Genomic DNA, 16,950 nt, shown 5'->3' with positions numbered 1-16,950 from the left:
GTTTATTGTGTCCTTCACTGGTCATTGAGTGCATATCATTGGTGAGTGTCTATAGGTCGAGAGCCCTCACTTGTCAGGATCAGAGAACCCTTCTCTAGATCAAGCAGGTGACTTAGTTTCAGCTCCAGGGACTTTGCTTCACATCCTGGACTCTCCACTGGGTCTCCAGAGGCAAGTGCAGGTGCTCTGCAGCACAAGGATCCGTTTGAATTAGTGTGGATAAAGTTGGTTATCCTGCTTTGTCTTGGCTTTGAAAACCCTGCCCTTGGTCACTTGGGCTGCCCAGGCCTAGGCTCAGCCCACCTTAGAGTGCAGGAATACCTACTGGCTTGTGGAGATTGGCTAGCCTTCTCCTTGATGCATCCAGTCTGTAATGCCTAGGTTCAGTCCTACATGAGAGAGTAGATACTGCCCTATGACTTGGGGTGGTTTACTCCAGGCATCAGCCTTATCCCTTCAGGACAGTTCAGTCCCATCTGAGCATGAGGGCACTCATTCTGTGTTGTGATAGCTGGCTGGGTTTCTGCTGGATCACCTCAGAGTGTTGGATCATTCCCTCCCGAGTGCGTGGGAGCCCCTGATGATATGTTGTGACTGCCTAAGCTTCTGTCTGATCCATTCAGGCCAGTTCAGTTCTACCCAAGTGTTGGGAACAGGCTTCTGGGGCTGTGAGCTAGGATTCTTCCCAATCTGTTCAGAGAGTGTCACCTTAGATCAGTCAACCTGAGAGTGTGGCTATGGAACTGTAGCTGGAGAATGTGTCCACAGTTGCCTTGGACTCTATATAAGCCCTGGGTTCCTCTTTGGATTGGCAGGATGATCTGAGGTCAGTCCTATCCCAGATCCACAATCTAAGCTCCCCCTGGGCCAGAAGGCACTGATGCTGTTCCTCTGTGGCCCACAGATCAGTCAGAGAGGGAGAGAGAAAGAGTACAGGTATGGCATGGCATGCTAGGCTACGCCAGGCTTTGTATACTGTGCCAGAGTGATCACCAGCCCTTGGGGCTTTCTATGGACTGGTGGGGTGGTCTTAGGTCTGATCCACCTGTTTTCTTGAGTTTTCCCCAGGCTAGCTGCTCCTGACTCTTATGCTTCACCACCCACAGTTCAGTCCCAGTTACTGAGTCTGTGATAGCTGTAGCTCGCAGGCTAGTATGAGTCCAGACTCTGGGAACTGGGAACCCATTCTCAGTGGGCCAGTTTGATAGTCCAATGCAGATGCACCTGTGCTCTGCACTGTGCAGACCCCTCTTACTGAGGGCTCTCCAGGTCTTATGGTCCCTAGTCTCTGTCCTGCAGATCAGATACTTTGCTTGCTCAGCACTGCCATCTTGGATCTGGCTGGTGAGTTTCTGAGACATATTTCTTCCTACTCCATCCCTCTCCCACTTTTGTTAATGAATCAAGCTGCTTTTATAGTAATAGTGACCAGGAATCTTGAATCCAGTACAACTGGGTTTGAACTCACATATTTTTTCTTTTCCTTCTATATGATTTTGAGCAAGCTATGTCATTTCCCTTAAGTTTAGCAACACTATTAAATGTGAAAAATGTTATAATTTGTATCTTACAATAGTTTTCTATGGATTAATATGATATATAATAAAACAATTAATAAATTTAGTAGTAATTTATAAGATTAATCGAAGACAGTATTAGAACAGACATTCCATCAATAGTCTCTCAACTGTGCTATGATGTTTTTTCTGATTTAAATCATACAGTTTTATTTTTGTATCCCAAAGGCTCAGTTTCATTTCTTTCTACATAACAGCCACACATGTTCAGTTTTTAAAAATTATGACAAAATACTGATTTTTCACAACATCTAATATGTTGTAAATGTTAACTAAATAACTGTTATAGTGTACTGTTTGGGAATAATTATAAGACAAACACTCAGGTTCAGTATATAAGCAATTTTTCTATTGTTTCCATGAAAGGAATAGGCAGAGATATCTATATTCTTAGATGCCTTCCTCTAATAAAGTGTGACTCTGACCTTTGGGTTACTGATACTTTTATGACAGTGAGTTGCAACACATAGCATGAAATAAACTGTAAGGGTATAAACAAATCTATAATTCAGAATTGATGGAGATTTAAAATCATAAAGCATTAACACATTAAATGCATTGAGGTTTAAAATATCAATAATATAATAACAGACTAAAATATGTTCCAGAGTGCAAAGGTAAATCAAGATAGAGAAATATAAAATAGCCTAATACACCCATGTGATACATAGTTGAGAGGAGTTGGTGTGAATGAGAGAAAGCTGATGGTTATGCTGCAATACATAAGCTCATATACATTTGTGTGTATGATGTATGTATATGTGTGTGCATGTGAGCACACATCCATTTGTGTGTGTTAATGTATGTTACATACATTTGTTTATATGTAAGGTGTCCCAATATCATCTTTTGGACTGTTGATACCAGACAGGTATTAAAAAGCTTGTTAAGCCTATAATCAAATCATCAGGTAGTGTTCCATTTCTACTTGGTTTTTCTGAACTTCCTTAGCAGTGAGATCCTTGGTCAGAGGGAACATAACAGTAAACCAGCCTGCCTTCAGATTCCTGCTTGAATTCTTTCCCAGGCTTATTTCAATGATGAATTGTAATGTGGAAGCTTGAATAAACCCTTCCTTCTCTAAATTGCTTTTGGTCAGTGTTTTTATAGGAGAGAAAACAAAAGGAAACTGTGGCAGGTCTTCCTCAACCGCCCTTCATGTTAACATGTTGGAGCAAGCTCTCTTGTAGACAAGGACTCAATATTTGACTAGTCTTGCTAGCCAGCTTGCTCTACGCATGGCCTATCTCTGCCTCTTGAATGCTGGCACTGCAGGTAGCTGCCATACCCTCTGGTCATTTACATGGGTGCTAGGGATCCCAATTCCTTATACTTTTGAAGCAAGTACTCTTTACCCTAAGCCATCTCCCTAGCCTTGACACTCAACAATTTTTTAATCAAGGACAAGTTCATAATATTAATCAGAATTTAGAATTTTTAAGTTAAGGTCTTATAACAAATAATATAGTTCTCTATATCAACATCTGCACATCACAAAATCAGTATAAAAATTTGATTAAAATACAGCTAAATAGCTAATGTTATATTGGTTATGTTCACTTTGCATTAGAGACTAGTCAATTGTAACCAATATAGTTTTACCACAACTAGTTCTTACTTAAAGCTAAATATCCAATGTTATATTGGTTATGTTCACTTTGCATTAGAGACCAATCAAATGAAACTAATCTACTTTTACCAGATCTAGTTCTTACTGATGATACTCTCTATCTGGCAAGGTTACACATTATTTGAGTTCTTACTTTTAAATAATTGCATTTAATATATCCTTTAAAATAGAAATGCTAATCTTAAATATTAAATTGAAATTAATAATTAAGCATCTTGAAATAGTTTAATAAACAAACCGTTAGCATATCATGAAGCATGCTATGGTAACTATTTATGCTAACAAAAAATTTCAATCATAAAAAAAAATTAAAAAAAGATAATCTCCTCCATTACTTGTAACTATGACTAAAAAAGAAATTTAGAGGGTTAGGGGATGGCTCGGTGGATGGAGTCCTTGCATACAAGCATGGGGGCCTGAATTTTAATCCTATAGAATCCATGTTAAAAAACAAATAGGTAAGGAGTCACATGCTTGTAATCTATACTCTGGCAGGCAGAGACAAGAATCTGGACAGCCTACCCTCCAAGCTCTAGCTTAGTGAGACACTCTTCCTCATAAAAGTGTAAGACACCTAAGAAATATCAATCAAGGTTGTCCTTTGCTCCTCAAACAACACAGAATTGCATATATATTGCATATACATTGCCACATTGTCTGTCCACAAACAAATCTACACAAAGAATTTTCACAGGGTGGCTATGTGCTCCCATGAGAGCACAGTCCTAAGGTGCATTAAGTTCTGGGATCCAGGGTCATCACCTGAAACCACAACATCAATGGCAGCAGCAGCTTTGGGTTGGAGGAATTGTTGATTACCTATTACATAGAGGGAAGTAGTTTTCTATAGACTTAAACTCCCAGATATCCTTCTGGACTGTGACTTTGGATGTGACCCCAGGATAGACAGTATTTCCTCTCTCCAAAGCACTCACAATGTCCTCATCTATCACATGAATTTAGGGCTTAGTAACTATACTTACCCATTCTCCAGTTGAGTTGAGCTGGGATGGAACTTCCAGTAAGATCTGAGGAGCTGGAGAAAGCCTTCGGTGAGAGGAAGGAGGCCAATGGTTCGTCACAGTTGTCTGCAAAGATGACAAGAGCAGGAGAGGTCAGAGGCTATGGGCAAAGACATTTTTTTAAAAAAGGGAATTAATAATGTAGGCACACTCTTTTATCAACCATCTGCTCTGGAAAAGGTTGGGAACTATCTTTCAGTGTGTGTTGTCTCTGATACTTTTTATAACTCTCAAACATGGTATGACTTCCATTCATTAATGGAGAAAATGAAGGCTGGAAGGGTTCAAACTTACAGGATTAGGAAATAACATAACCAAAACTCTCAGGAAGAATTGTTTGAGTTAAAAGCCCAGCTACCCATTCTTTCCTTTAGTTGAGTATTTGAGAAAACCTTCACAGCATGTCTGTGTTTAGCCTAAGAGAAGGTGGAGTCTTACAGGGCATTGTTTATTCTCCCATTTTCAGCCTCCAAGAACCTTAAAATGAGATAACTTTGGATTCCTACTGCAACTTGTGTGTGAGCCAGTGGAAAATGTGCTACTTACACATGTACTCACTTATGTTACTGGAAGTGAAATGGAATTGTCTCCAGCATTGTACACTATTGAGCTGGATAGGGCCTTCAATGTCTAACTATCTAGACTTTCCTGGTAAAGAGCATTCTAAGGATTCTTTGATAATACTAAACAAGATAACAACATGGACAGATGCATTCCTTGTCAGCAAGATTATGTCCCTCCCAGTTCACAGTAATCCATAGCCACTGGATTTCATATGGAAAAAAATGGTCTACGTCTAATGCATATGTCATAATTAACGTGTTTGAATATTTGTGTTCACTAAAACTACTATTGAGATTTAACTGCAAGGCAAACAAACTAAGAGGTAGGATCTTTAAAAGCTTCACCCTCATTGTGCGGTAGTATTCCAGAAGTGCAGTTTCTCATAATCTTTCCTTCTGTTACATAGTGAGTCACTAAGTTGGCTTTGCTACATCCTGACACCTTTATATCAGACTTCTCAGTCTCCAGAAATGTCAGCAAAAAAATTGTTCATTATAAGTGACTCTGTCTCCGATATTCTGTTGCAGCAGCATAAAACAGGTTATTGGACTTAGTCATCAATGTGTTGTAGTAATGCATGTCTCTGAATCTTCCACAAGGTGGTCCTTGTTTTTGTGGGTCTTTAACAATGAGTCTACTGTATAATAGGACTCAAGTGAAAGTGTGTGAGAAGCGGAGGATGGTGAACTGATGAAGGCAGGGACAAGAGAAGAGGCCTATCAATCAACCAATTAGCTAACTTCACAAAACCAACATTATTTTCCCACTTTTCCCCTTTTGTACACAATTAATTACCTGCAACTTTGAAAACTGTATAACATTTAGACAGCTCTTATTCAAACAAATTTAAAATGTGCCACTCAAGGTAAATTTTCTGGTATGCAGCCTCTTGGGAGGAACTGATCTGACATTTGAAAACAACACTTACATAGGATCATGACTGTTTATCCAGGCAACTCTTAGAAATCTATATTTTGGGTAGTTGCAGAAAAACTAATTAGAAATCTGAGGCCTAAGTTCTTGTTTGTTAAGTGTGTTTAAAAAAATCACCTAGTAAATTATGTTTCTGTGTTCTCCCAAATGCAAACATCTAAAACATTTGACAAGGATAAAACAGTGGCATATCCTAGCTAGAAAGGAGAATCACCAGAGCCACATCAATGGCAGCTTGATGGCTATTGAGTTTGAGTCATGCCATTGGGAAAGCCTGAAGCATGTAGTTGCTTTATTCCTAACACATGAGCCTAGAGGACTACCTATAGAACAAAAAACACTTGTTTGATTTTTCTTCTTTCCCTCTCCCTTCCTCCACCTCCCCTCTCTGTTTCCTCCCCCCTCTCTCATACACACACAAATACATCGTATTTGCTTATGAATCTTTTGTAATCAAGAAATGTCAGAATATCAGATACAGCTGGAGACGTAGCTTAATAAAGACCCACGTTCAACCATCAGGTAAAAGTGTGGATGCTATGCTTTCCCTTTTTAATATGAGCACTGGGGATAAGGAGAGAAGTGAATTTCTTGGGGATTGCTTGCCAGATAAAATAACCTATGTTGTGAGCTACATCCCAGTTAGAGACCCTCTTTTAAATGAGAAAGTGGACAGCATCTTGAAGAATGATACTCAAGACTGATCTCTGGCCTCCATAGACACAGACAGGAATCGACATGCATATGTACTGGCAAACATGTCCATCTGCACACTAGAGCATGAACACACACACACACACACACACACACACACACACACACACACACAGTTACTTTATTTAGCTATGATTACTTTTCTAGGTGTCATGGATGACATTTATAAATACTGTGATTTTGGCTCTGATCATCCCATAAGCTTTTCTTATCAGGTTGTACAGTACAATAAGCCCTTTATTTTTGACACATTTGTATTTTGTATTCTAACAGAATTGAGTATACTACTTTAAAATTCTGAAGTCAGTTGAAGTCACACATCACTTAGAAAACAGTCTTGGCACTTAATTTTTCTCCTTTTAGTAGTAGCCCTTGGGTACATGTGTAAATTGTTAAAATGCCTGCAATGTGGAAACATAGCTCTGACCCAATCATTTACATTTAAATCATCCCATATATTTTAAGGTTCTATTTGTGCCTGTCCTCAGATGGGCACTGGGGATAGATCTGAGCAAAATAGTGCCATACACCATAGGTTGCTCACAGACCACTCACAAATACAAGGGTATAAACAGATATACTTCAGGGAAAGCTTAGAATCCATTCAGTTAGGATACAGAACAGTTCAAAATACTTCCTTATTTGTCTAGCCTATTGTGTTCCCTGAGAATAGTGTTGAAGGATTTGATATCCAAAAAGTCATTGGCCTTACAGCAATAGCAGCCCAGTTCCTTACTGGCTATTCCCACCTGTAACTTTTCTGGGGACAGTGTTTCCACTTTGGGAGTCTGCAAATCTGTGAACAGTGAGCTCTGCTAAGGGACAGGGGAGAACTTTAAGTATGTTATCCTCACAGACTTGGTATGCTTAAAGAATGGATTTTGAAGAACCCATCTCAATTACGATCTCATGTGCCAGAACAATGGTAATAATGGGACATTTTCAATTTAGAAAAAAGAAAATTCTTCCTGCCTTCCATCCTGAGTAGGGATGTGGTTCTCTATGGAATCTCCATGTTTATTCAATAATATTTGTAGAGAATAGATCAGGCCAATGAGCTTAGAGGTCAAAATTCCCAGATTTCTTCCTTCTCCTGCCATAGTGTCTGGAGACAATCTAGGTAAGTGGACCAAGCTGTATTTTCATGTCTGCCAAGTTGAGTCATTTGTGACATATACAGTCATAAATGATGTGATGGAATAAAAAGGAGGCTCCACCCAGCAGCAGATTGAAACAGATGTTGAGCTCATAGCCAAACACTGGGCAGAGCACAGGGAGTATTGTAGAAGAGTTGGGGGAAGGCTAGAAGGGAGGGGACAGGAGCTCCACAAGAAGACCAACAGTGCCAACTAACCAGAGCCTAAAGGGGCTTATAGCTGTTGAGGATGTGCTCAGTTCAGAGGCATTATAGTGATGGGGTAGATTGTTGTGTGTGCGGGGGGCTTGCCTTATCAGAGGAGTAGGGGATGGGTTATGGGAGAAGAGGAAGGGAGAATGAGACTTGGAGGAGAGGAAGGAGAGGGCTATGATCAGAATCTGAAGTGAATAAATAAAAAAAATATTGGAGGAAGAAAATCAGTCAGTATGAAGCCCACATGAAAGCAGATGGCAGCATGGGATTCTGGCGATATCTACTGCCATGTAGAAGGAGACCTAACAGTTTTATTACTAAGATCTTGTTCCAGTGTTATGAAACCCTCCAAAGAACTGGTGCTGCAGATGGCTCCTGTATGCTAAGAGCTCACCGTGAGCCAAGGAGACACAGGAGAAATGTAGAAGAGAAGAGGGTGTAGACATGTTAGGAGGAGATTACAAGGTGCACTCAACACACAGCTAGGCATTCTGGTAGAAGCTGGCATGACTTCACACCCAACATGTCTGGAAAAGAAGGAAAGGAAATGCCATCTGCTCCATCACTCCTCTGAGCTTCCAGGAAGCCTACCACATTGTCTTTTAAATTTAGGCTCTTCTGCTTCCTCAGTTTCCTACAGTGTTTTCATAAATGGTGAGTCCCTCTCCCCCACCATGTCTGCAGGGTGTGTGTGTGTGCTTGAAGAAGGTTTTAAAAAGTGAAGAATTATTTTCTAGAGGGAGTTTCTGTTTGTGAGACATTATCTATGTAGCCAGTGATCTCAAATTTTGAGTTCCCCTGCTTCGATATCTGAAGCACCAGGCTTTCTAGTGCTGAAAGAGGTGCTTTCAGTTAAAACAAATATTGAGGAGATTAGATGATTAATCTCAGTTGTCAACTTGATTGAATCTAGAGTAAACTAAGAGTGGAGCCCATTGGCACATGTATTAAGTTAGCTGAAACATGAAAACTCCCCCAGGATGCTGGCAGCATTTTCAGGTATCATCTAGATAGAAGAAGATCCATCATAAAAGCCTTTGCTTCCCCTCCCCCCACCCCTGTTTTTTTTTTTTTTTTAGCATTTTGCTGATCAGTTCATTTACTTTGTCAAGTTTTTTCTATTCTTTGCTGTTGTTGACACTATTAATGTCATCCTTCATGGGTATCATAATTCAGTGATAATCAGTGGACTGAAGGGCAATGGTTCAGCAGGAATCCTTCAGGCTGATGATACCAGAAGGGGGATATTGAGGCACCAGACTCCTGGACCTGGTGTGTATATCTCCTGTCTGAGTAGATACCCACTCTCAGCTTTACCAGTGTGAACATAGCCATTTTCACCTACCCAGAGGACATGTAAACCAATCTAATAAATGCCACTTTAATATATATGCATTCTACATTCTATTCCTACAGAGTCCCCTTACAGGCATTGAGCATCAAGTTTCATTCATATGCACTTCTGGTGCGTTGTTCTGAGATGGATCACAGGGATTCTCTGAGATTGGGAAGCAGATATCTCCTAATGCACCACAGACTGCTTCCAGAATGAGCCCTCAATGTCTCCTTCCTGTGACATTCCTTCCAATCCTCAGATGCAATCCAAATTCAAACCCTAATTAAGATTGTTATGATTATTTTTCTTCAGCAAATGAATGATCATTTTTGTTCTTTTTTCCTTTTTTTTAAGTTAATTTTAGTTTTACGTAGCTATCTGACTGTCTCTGTGTGGGTACATGCTCATGTGGGTGGGTGTCTGTGGAAGCCAGCACAGGTTCCCTGAAGCAGGATGTGTCGCTGTTGTGAGCTGCCTGACTTGAGTGATGAGAACTGAGCCTAGGACTTGTGTAAGTGAGTTGAGCACTCTTAACTGCTATGTCATCTCTGCAGTATTCCAGTGTTTTCTCTTATAACTTAATAAAATGAAGTGCCAGTTATAGTCCATCCTTACACAGATATAAGAATCCAAGCTTGCAAGGAGGAACCAAAAGCTCATCTGTGTTTACAGATCAGATGTTGTTAACACAACCTTTCACCCAACTACTCTCTACCAACAACATATTCCCACCGACATCCTTTTTTGAGACAAGGTTTCTCTGTGAAACAGAGCCCTAGCTTTCCTGGACTCTCTTTTAAGGCCAGGATAGCCTTCAACTCACAGAGATACACCTACCTCTGCCTCCCAAGTGCTGGAACTAAGGGCATGCAACACCACAGCCCAGCTACAGCAACATATTATAATATTATGAAATTATTGGGTCTATGGAATTAGACAGACATCTAAATTCACTTTATATATGAGGTGATTTGGGCCAAAAGAGATGAAAAAAAATCCGTCTCGGACTGTTACTGGACCAGCTTGGACCAGGACATAGGTATTTCACTGTGCACTGGAGAACTCTGGATGAGGTCCACTTCTGTGTGAGGCATGTCACTATTTTTTACATTATTCATAACTATTTATTTAATGTGCATTGAGTTTTGCATGGTATCTCTATTGTTTGCGCTCTAACTTTGATTGCATCTGAGAGAAGGAATGTCACAGGAAGGGGACTTTGAGAGCTCATTCTGGAGTCTGTCTGTTGTGCACTAGGTCATATGTGCTGCACAATCTTGGGGAATCCCTGTGGTGCATCTCAGAACAATGCATCAGAAGTAGATATGAGGAAACTCTTTTGCTCATTTACTGTCCTGGTCAGGGAACTCTGTAGGAACACAGCATGGTGGCCCCTAAGAAGACTAGGACACTAGACAGAAGACTGCAACTGGGTTGTAAAACTGGGAAAGACTGCATACAGAACAAGATGCTCCAGCCTAAACCTCACAGACTGCATTATCTAGGTCTGCAGTTTCTTAGCCACAGATGATCTCCCAGATCCTGGACAGCACATAGAACAGCCTGCTCTTTCCAGACTTGGCCAAGATTTCAGCCTGTTGCCTGCTGCTTCCCCAATTATGATGGCCTCAGTGTCAGCAAGAAGCAGACAAAGACTTTGCTTTTCAGTACATATCTGACCCTTTCTCCTCAAAAGAGAAGGACAAAAAGGTAGTAAGAGAAAAATAGAAGAAACTCATCTGTTTGTTTCTAAATATCTGCATGCATACTCTAGAATGTTGATGCTTCACACTGCAGCGGTGGAGATGATTTCTTCAGAACATTGAATTACAAGGACCTTCTTTCATAGCATGGAGCAGCACACAGAGTATGTAGTAAATCCAACATTAGCACAGCTTTTTAGAAGTTAACATTAAGTGTTTATGATGCTGCTCCTTTAAGTGCCGTTGCATTTTATTTTCTTTTTCTTTTTTTGTAGCTAACATATATTTTTATTCATTATAATTAAAAATACCAATATAATTACAGATGATACTCAAGTTAAATTGTGAGTATCGTCTTGATTACTACAGCAAATTGTTTGTCTTCATATGGGGATTTGGAGCATAAAAGATTCACTTGCATTTATCAGCAAGATAAAATTCCTCTTAGCATTGAACATGTAATGATCTACTTTGTCTAAAAGATAAAAAGTATGAATTATGTAGCATGTCTTTATGGATACTTGGAGGTGGTAACTCAGTATTTTTCCCTTCTTTTATTTTTTCCATTGTAACCTATAATTTCACTTAGTGAACAATGCAACATATAATGTGGTTTTGCTTTTAAGTATGACCCTGTCTCCTTCCTCCCATGTAAATCCCAAGTGCAGATAACTTAATAATGAGAACACCAAAATACTAGAGTTCCCTAAAATGCAGCACAGGGACCCTCCACTTCTGTATCTAGCCCTTCATCTCCACTTTACTACAACATGCGAATATTTGATTTTTCATTACCCTCTGGGCAGTGAGATCAGACTGTTTGCTACAGGAAGACAATTATCAAAAGATGCTAGCATATGACTGAGTGGTAAAACAGTTGATAAGCCAACATAAAGCTAATGGGTTAATTCTTAACACTAATTCCAATAATTGTTTAAAATTAAAATTTAAGTTAGAAAATTCATGCTTATAAACAATTTCATGTAAAACTGAAAAGGACATGGCTTGAGATACGGGGTCCTGGGCCCACAGTGACACAACACTCTGTCTGGAGTCAACAGTGATACAGCCTCCTGGGGCTAGCAGTATAGTAGTTTCCAGTCTGTGGGATCACTTCTCTGACATGCATAGTGACTAACAAAGGGAAGTCCTCAGGACGGTCAACAGTCTAACTTTGAGATATCAAGAATAACAGTAGGAAAAGCACAGAGAAGACTATTATGAAGATGAGGACTTGGAAATGGCCATTATACAAACACATTTTTTTTTGCAAGTGTGAGTGTGAACTTTCAATCAGGATCAATAGTCTTCCTACTGTCTGTCATGAACTTGCTCTTCAACACTACAGTGGTAACTAAGCCTTGAAGACTATCTAGTCAGTGTAGCTCTTTCTTTCTCAGACTATCCATGGATGTGCCACATTCCAAGCTGTAAATGTCTTTTTTATTGTATTACATAACCTCAGGCCAGTTATGCTTTCATACTGCTTTGTGAATTTATTTATCTATTTTTATAAAATGCATATTTCTACATTCATCCACTACTAATTCCATCACCCCACTCTCTTGAGGACTCTCTATAACACCATCTTCCAAGGTTCATATCCTCGTTATATTTCGGTTGTTGTTTATAACCCATATTTCAACTACTGTCACACATATGCCCATACTCTGAAGCAAGAGTAACATACCAGAATCCATATCCGCAAAGGATAGTGCCTCTCCTACATTTAGGATCCTGTACATGATAAAATCTCCTCCAAGAAGGGTGGAGTCTCTGGAGTCCTCCATCACCTTTGCTGGATTTTTGACTGGATCAATCTTTTACAGATAGTTACAGCTGCAAAGAGATGATGTGTGCAAAAGCCATGCTATGCTCAGAAGTCTTTTCAATGATTATTGGCTTTTTGTTTTAATTCCAAGGCAAGGAATATTGTGTTCTCTGCAGCCCACTTTATTGTCTTTTATTTCTGTCCTAAAATCTAATTTCTCAATGGTTGATTGAACTCAACAAATGTTTCTTTCAAATTTCCCTCAGAATGTTTTCTAAGAGGTACAATAAGAGACTTACTCTGTGTGACACAGTTAATTAAAAGAGTCAACACTGAAAATAACAGACTCTATTCTAAAAGAGAATGATTGGAGCAGTACCAGAACCTCAGGATTGTAAAAGGGCCCTATCCTCACAGATGTGCAGAAGAGTGAAACTCAGTAAAAAGCATAGGGAGCATGCTGTTCTCTAACAGTGGTAAGGGTAGAGGCCAGGGAGCAGAGGTCACATCCAATAGGTAAGTCAGATGGTTCTGCTGGAAATAACGTGACAAGATCATTGTCTTGTTGTGTAATGGTCCATGGATGGAACAGAATTCCATTCTACCATTCCTGGTTTCTCAAAGGGGGGTGAAAAGTGAGGTTAGTGATAGCACACATATGATTTAAAAGTGTAAGGGGAAATTTTGATAGTTTTAGGTGCAAGCAGAGATGGGACCCAGGAGATAGAGGAGAGGAGTAGGCATTAAGAGGATGATTAAGTATGTATCAGAATTCCTTAAGCAAACCTATCATAATTTTTTACAGACCTTGAAAGAAGGATTCTCAACATCATATGGAAAAACAAAAACAAAACAAAAAACCCTAGAACTCCTAAAACCATCCTGTACTATAAAAGATATTCCAGAGGAATCTCCATCCCTGATCTCAAGCTATACTATAGAGCAACAGCAATTAAAAAAAAAAAAAAGACATGGTACTGACATAGAAATAGACTGATCAATGGAGTCAAATTGAAGACCCAGAAATAAAGCTACACACTCATGGACACTGGATTTTAATAAAGAATGCAAATCCATACAATGGAAAAAAGATAGCATTGTCAACAAATGGTGGTGGTAACTGGATGTCTAAATGTAGAAAAAAACAAATAGATCCATATTTATCACCATGCACAAAATTCAAGCCCAAGTGAAATAAAGACCTCAACCTAAAACAAGCCACACTAATTCTATTAGAAGAAAAATTGGGGAAGAACCTTGAGCGTATTAGCACAGGAGACAACTTCCTGAACAAAACACCAATAGCTAAGGTTCTAAGATCAACAATTAATAAATAAATGGGACCTCATGAAACCAAAAACCTGTAAGGCAAAGGACATTGTTAGCAGACCAAAAACACAGCCTACAGACTGGGAAAAGATCTTCACCATGCCTACATCTGACCAATGGCTAATACTCAACATATTTAAAGAACTCAAGAAATTAAATACCACCAAACAAATCATGTTAATAAATGGGGTACAGAGACAAACAGAATTCTTAAGAGAGGAACATCAAATGGCCAAGAAACAAAAAAGAAGTGCTCAATTTCCTTAGTCATCAGGGAAATGCAAATCAAAATAACTCTAAGATTCCATCTTATACCTGTTAGAATGACTAAGATCAAAAACTCAAGCAACATCACATGCTGGGGAGAATGTGCTGGTGGGAATGCAAACTTATACAACCACTTTGGAAATCAATCTAGAGCTTTCTCAGAAATTTGGGAATTGTGTTCCTCAAGATCCAGATATACCACTTCTGGGCATATTTCCAAAAGATGCTCTACCATACAAGAAGGACATTTGCTCAGTTATGTTCATAGCAGCTTTATTCATAATAGCCAGAATCTGGAAACAACTTAGATGTCCCTCAACTGAAGAATGGATAAAGAAACTAAACCTTTGGTACACCAACATTGTTTTTCTCACCTCTTTTTTTTCTTGTCCTTCGTATTTCTCCTTTTCATTTTTTCACTATAATTTTATTTTTTAGAAAGCTTTCTGACCTTCTCACGTACTCTGGTGCCTCATATTTGACCATGTCACCTGAATGGGGAGACCTGGTGGCACTCAGCGGAAGGACAACAGGCTACCAAGAAGAGACTTGATACCCTATGAGCATATACAGGGGGAGGAAGTCCCCCTCAGTTACAGTCATAAGGGAGGGGAGTAAGGGGAAAATGGGAAGGAGGGAGGAATGGGAGGATACAAGGGAGGGGTAACCATTGAGATGTAATATGACTAAATTAATAAAATAAAATTTAAAAAAGAAAGCTTTCTAAAATCATATTAAACTTCTTATATTTGTGTACTTCTCTGTGTGTGAATGTGTGTATATCCATGTGTTTGTGTGCACATATAGATCTACATGTGTCTGTCCATGTATGCACAACAGCTACATATATATGTAGGCATGTCATACGTGTGCCTGTGCACATGGACACCAGAGGACAACCTCAGGTGTTTTTCTCTGCACCTTATAGATTGTTTCCTGACATCAGGACTCTCACTGTAGATTACAGATTAAATCATTCTCCCTGATCAGGAAGCACCATGGGTATGCCTTTCTCCTTTTCCCACCAGCACTGGGATTACAATGGTGTACCATTTGCATGGACATTTTCTCAGGGTGGGTTTTGTTAATCAAACTTAGAATCTAGTGTTTGTAAGGCAAGCACTTTAATTCCTTAAATACAAGACATCAGTAAAAAGTCTCACTTACTAATCCACACAGGGTTGGAGTGTGAACTCTTAAGGTAAATATAGAGGAAATAAATACTATCCTAAAATATGTCTAATTCATAAATCCTTCTTTATTTGATCTAGAAGATAGCTAAAGCAGCTAGAATCAAGAATGGTATTCACTAACTGACAGAAGAGGAGGCATAGGATCCATATTTATGTGAGATACCCTGGGAAGCGAATCATTTATTTCAGCAATAACTCATATTTTGCGAGTAAAGATACATAAAATATCAGAAATGAGGAGAGTCTGATTATAGAGAGCTCAGAGGTCTTAACAATGTGCAAGCCATGCAAAGCAAATTAGATTGCATGGTTGTGAAAGGGAAATTTTTTAATTAGCATTCAAGCAACCAGAACAGCCGAGCTCTCTAACTCATAAGTGCAGGTCGACAGGTATGCTAGGTCAAGGTCCCAGATGATAAGTCACAAAGAATGCGGAGATAAGAGACAAAGGCCTATTGAGTGTTCCAGGGACTGACTGGCCATAAAAGATAGGGAGGATACACAAGGACAAATTCCTGAGAGAAACAGGTACTGGACATAGTCGAGTGAGTAATGAGCCAAGACCCCTCATCCAATCTTATGGTATCTGCTTAATCCCCCCTTGAGGCCGCACACGATGTTCCAGGTTTGAGTTTAACCAGATGTGTCGTTAGCTCAGATAAACATCTACCCTTGGGTTCCAAGAAAAACAGGAACCAAGGACTGTTCCCATGTGATTAAGTCTGAGCTTACCCCAGATCTCCCTACACAATTTGCTGATGTTCAAATGTTTGAAACAACCAATCGTGTGTGGCCGCGCCAAAACTTCCCACTGCCCCCGACCCTTGCCCATATAAACCCCTAACCCCTGGACTTCTGGGTCGACCCCTCTGTCTCCTGCTTGAGATACATGTCGACCCGGAGCTCCGCCAATAAACTGCCTCATGTGTTTACAGCAAGAAGGTTGTTTGTGTGTCTTTGGGTGCATGCCATCCCGAGGCTTGAGTGAGGGTCTCCCTTCGGGGGTCTTTCAGTTGTTGATAGCACCCCTTTGCTATGAAAGGTTTCACTTATTTAACTGGCTGAGTAATTCAAGCAAACTCATCCCCTTCTCTGTGCTGCAGTGTCAGGTCTGAACAGAGAAGATGTTGTCTCCTCTCCACAAGGAATCCTCAAGCAAAGGTGTCAGAAGCCACAGGCAGAGAACAGTGTTTTTCAATCCAAAGGGCTCTATTGACAGTAACTATAGCATTGTAATGATAATGGATCCTGAAGACTACTGAATAAGAAGGTGATTGTCACAATAGGATGTCCTCCCCTCTGTCCCAGTTTCCTGGTAAGTGAAGGCTTTCATGGGACATGCCCCTTGGGCTAGTATGCAGATATAAGTGAGTATATACCATTTGAGTCTTTCTGCTTCTGGGTTAACTCACTCATTGAGAAGCATGGGAGAATAGCAAAGTAGAAGGAACCAGACGGTCCTAGAAATCTACAAGTAGAACATTATGATAGGCAGATTTGGGCCCAGGGGTCCCGCTCAAACTAAGGCACTAGCCAAGGACAATACAGGTGGTAAACTTT

General features: G+C 39.8%; 1 protein-coding gene across 1 annotated transcript in view; it reads right to left on the bottom strand.

Moving 5' to 3' along the window:
• CNTNAP5 (contactin associated protein family member 5) overlaps positions 1–16,950 on the bottom strand; it is an 893,510-nt gene that overhangs the window by 701,942 nt on the left and 174,618 nt on the right. Inside the window, exon 2 of the mRNA XM_084797079.1 lies at positions 4,191–4,295. Coding sequence (XP_084653205.1) covers positions 4,191–4,295 — 105 coding nt within the window. The remainder of the gene's footprint in view (positions 1–4,190; positions 4,296–16,950) is intronic.

This window comes from Acomys minous, assembly GCF_964271855.1.
Source record: "Acomys minous genome assembly, chromosome: 1".
In the NCBI taxonomy this organism is placed as follows: domain Eukaryota; kingdom Metazoa; phylum Chordata; class Mammalia; order Rodentia; family Muridae; genus Acomys; species Acomys minous.
The sequence above is the reverse complement of the archived record's forward strand: the minus strand, read 5'-3'. Positions and strand labels throughout refer to the sequence as shown.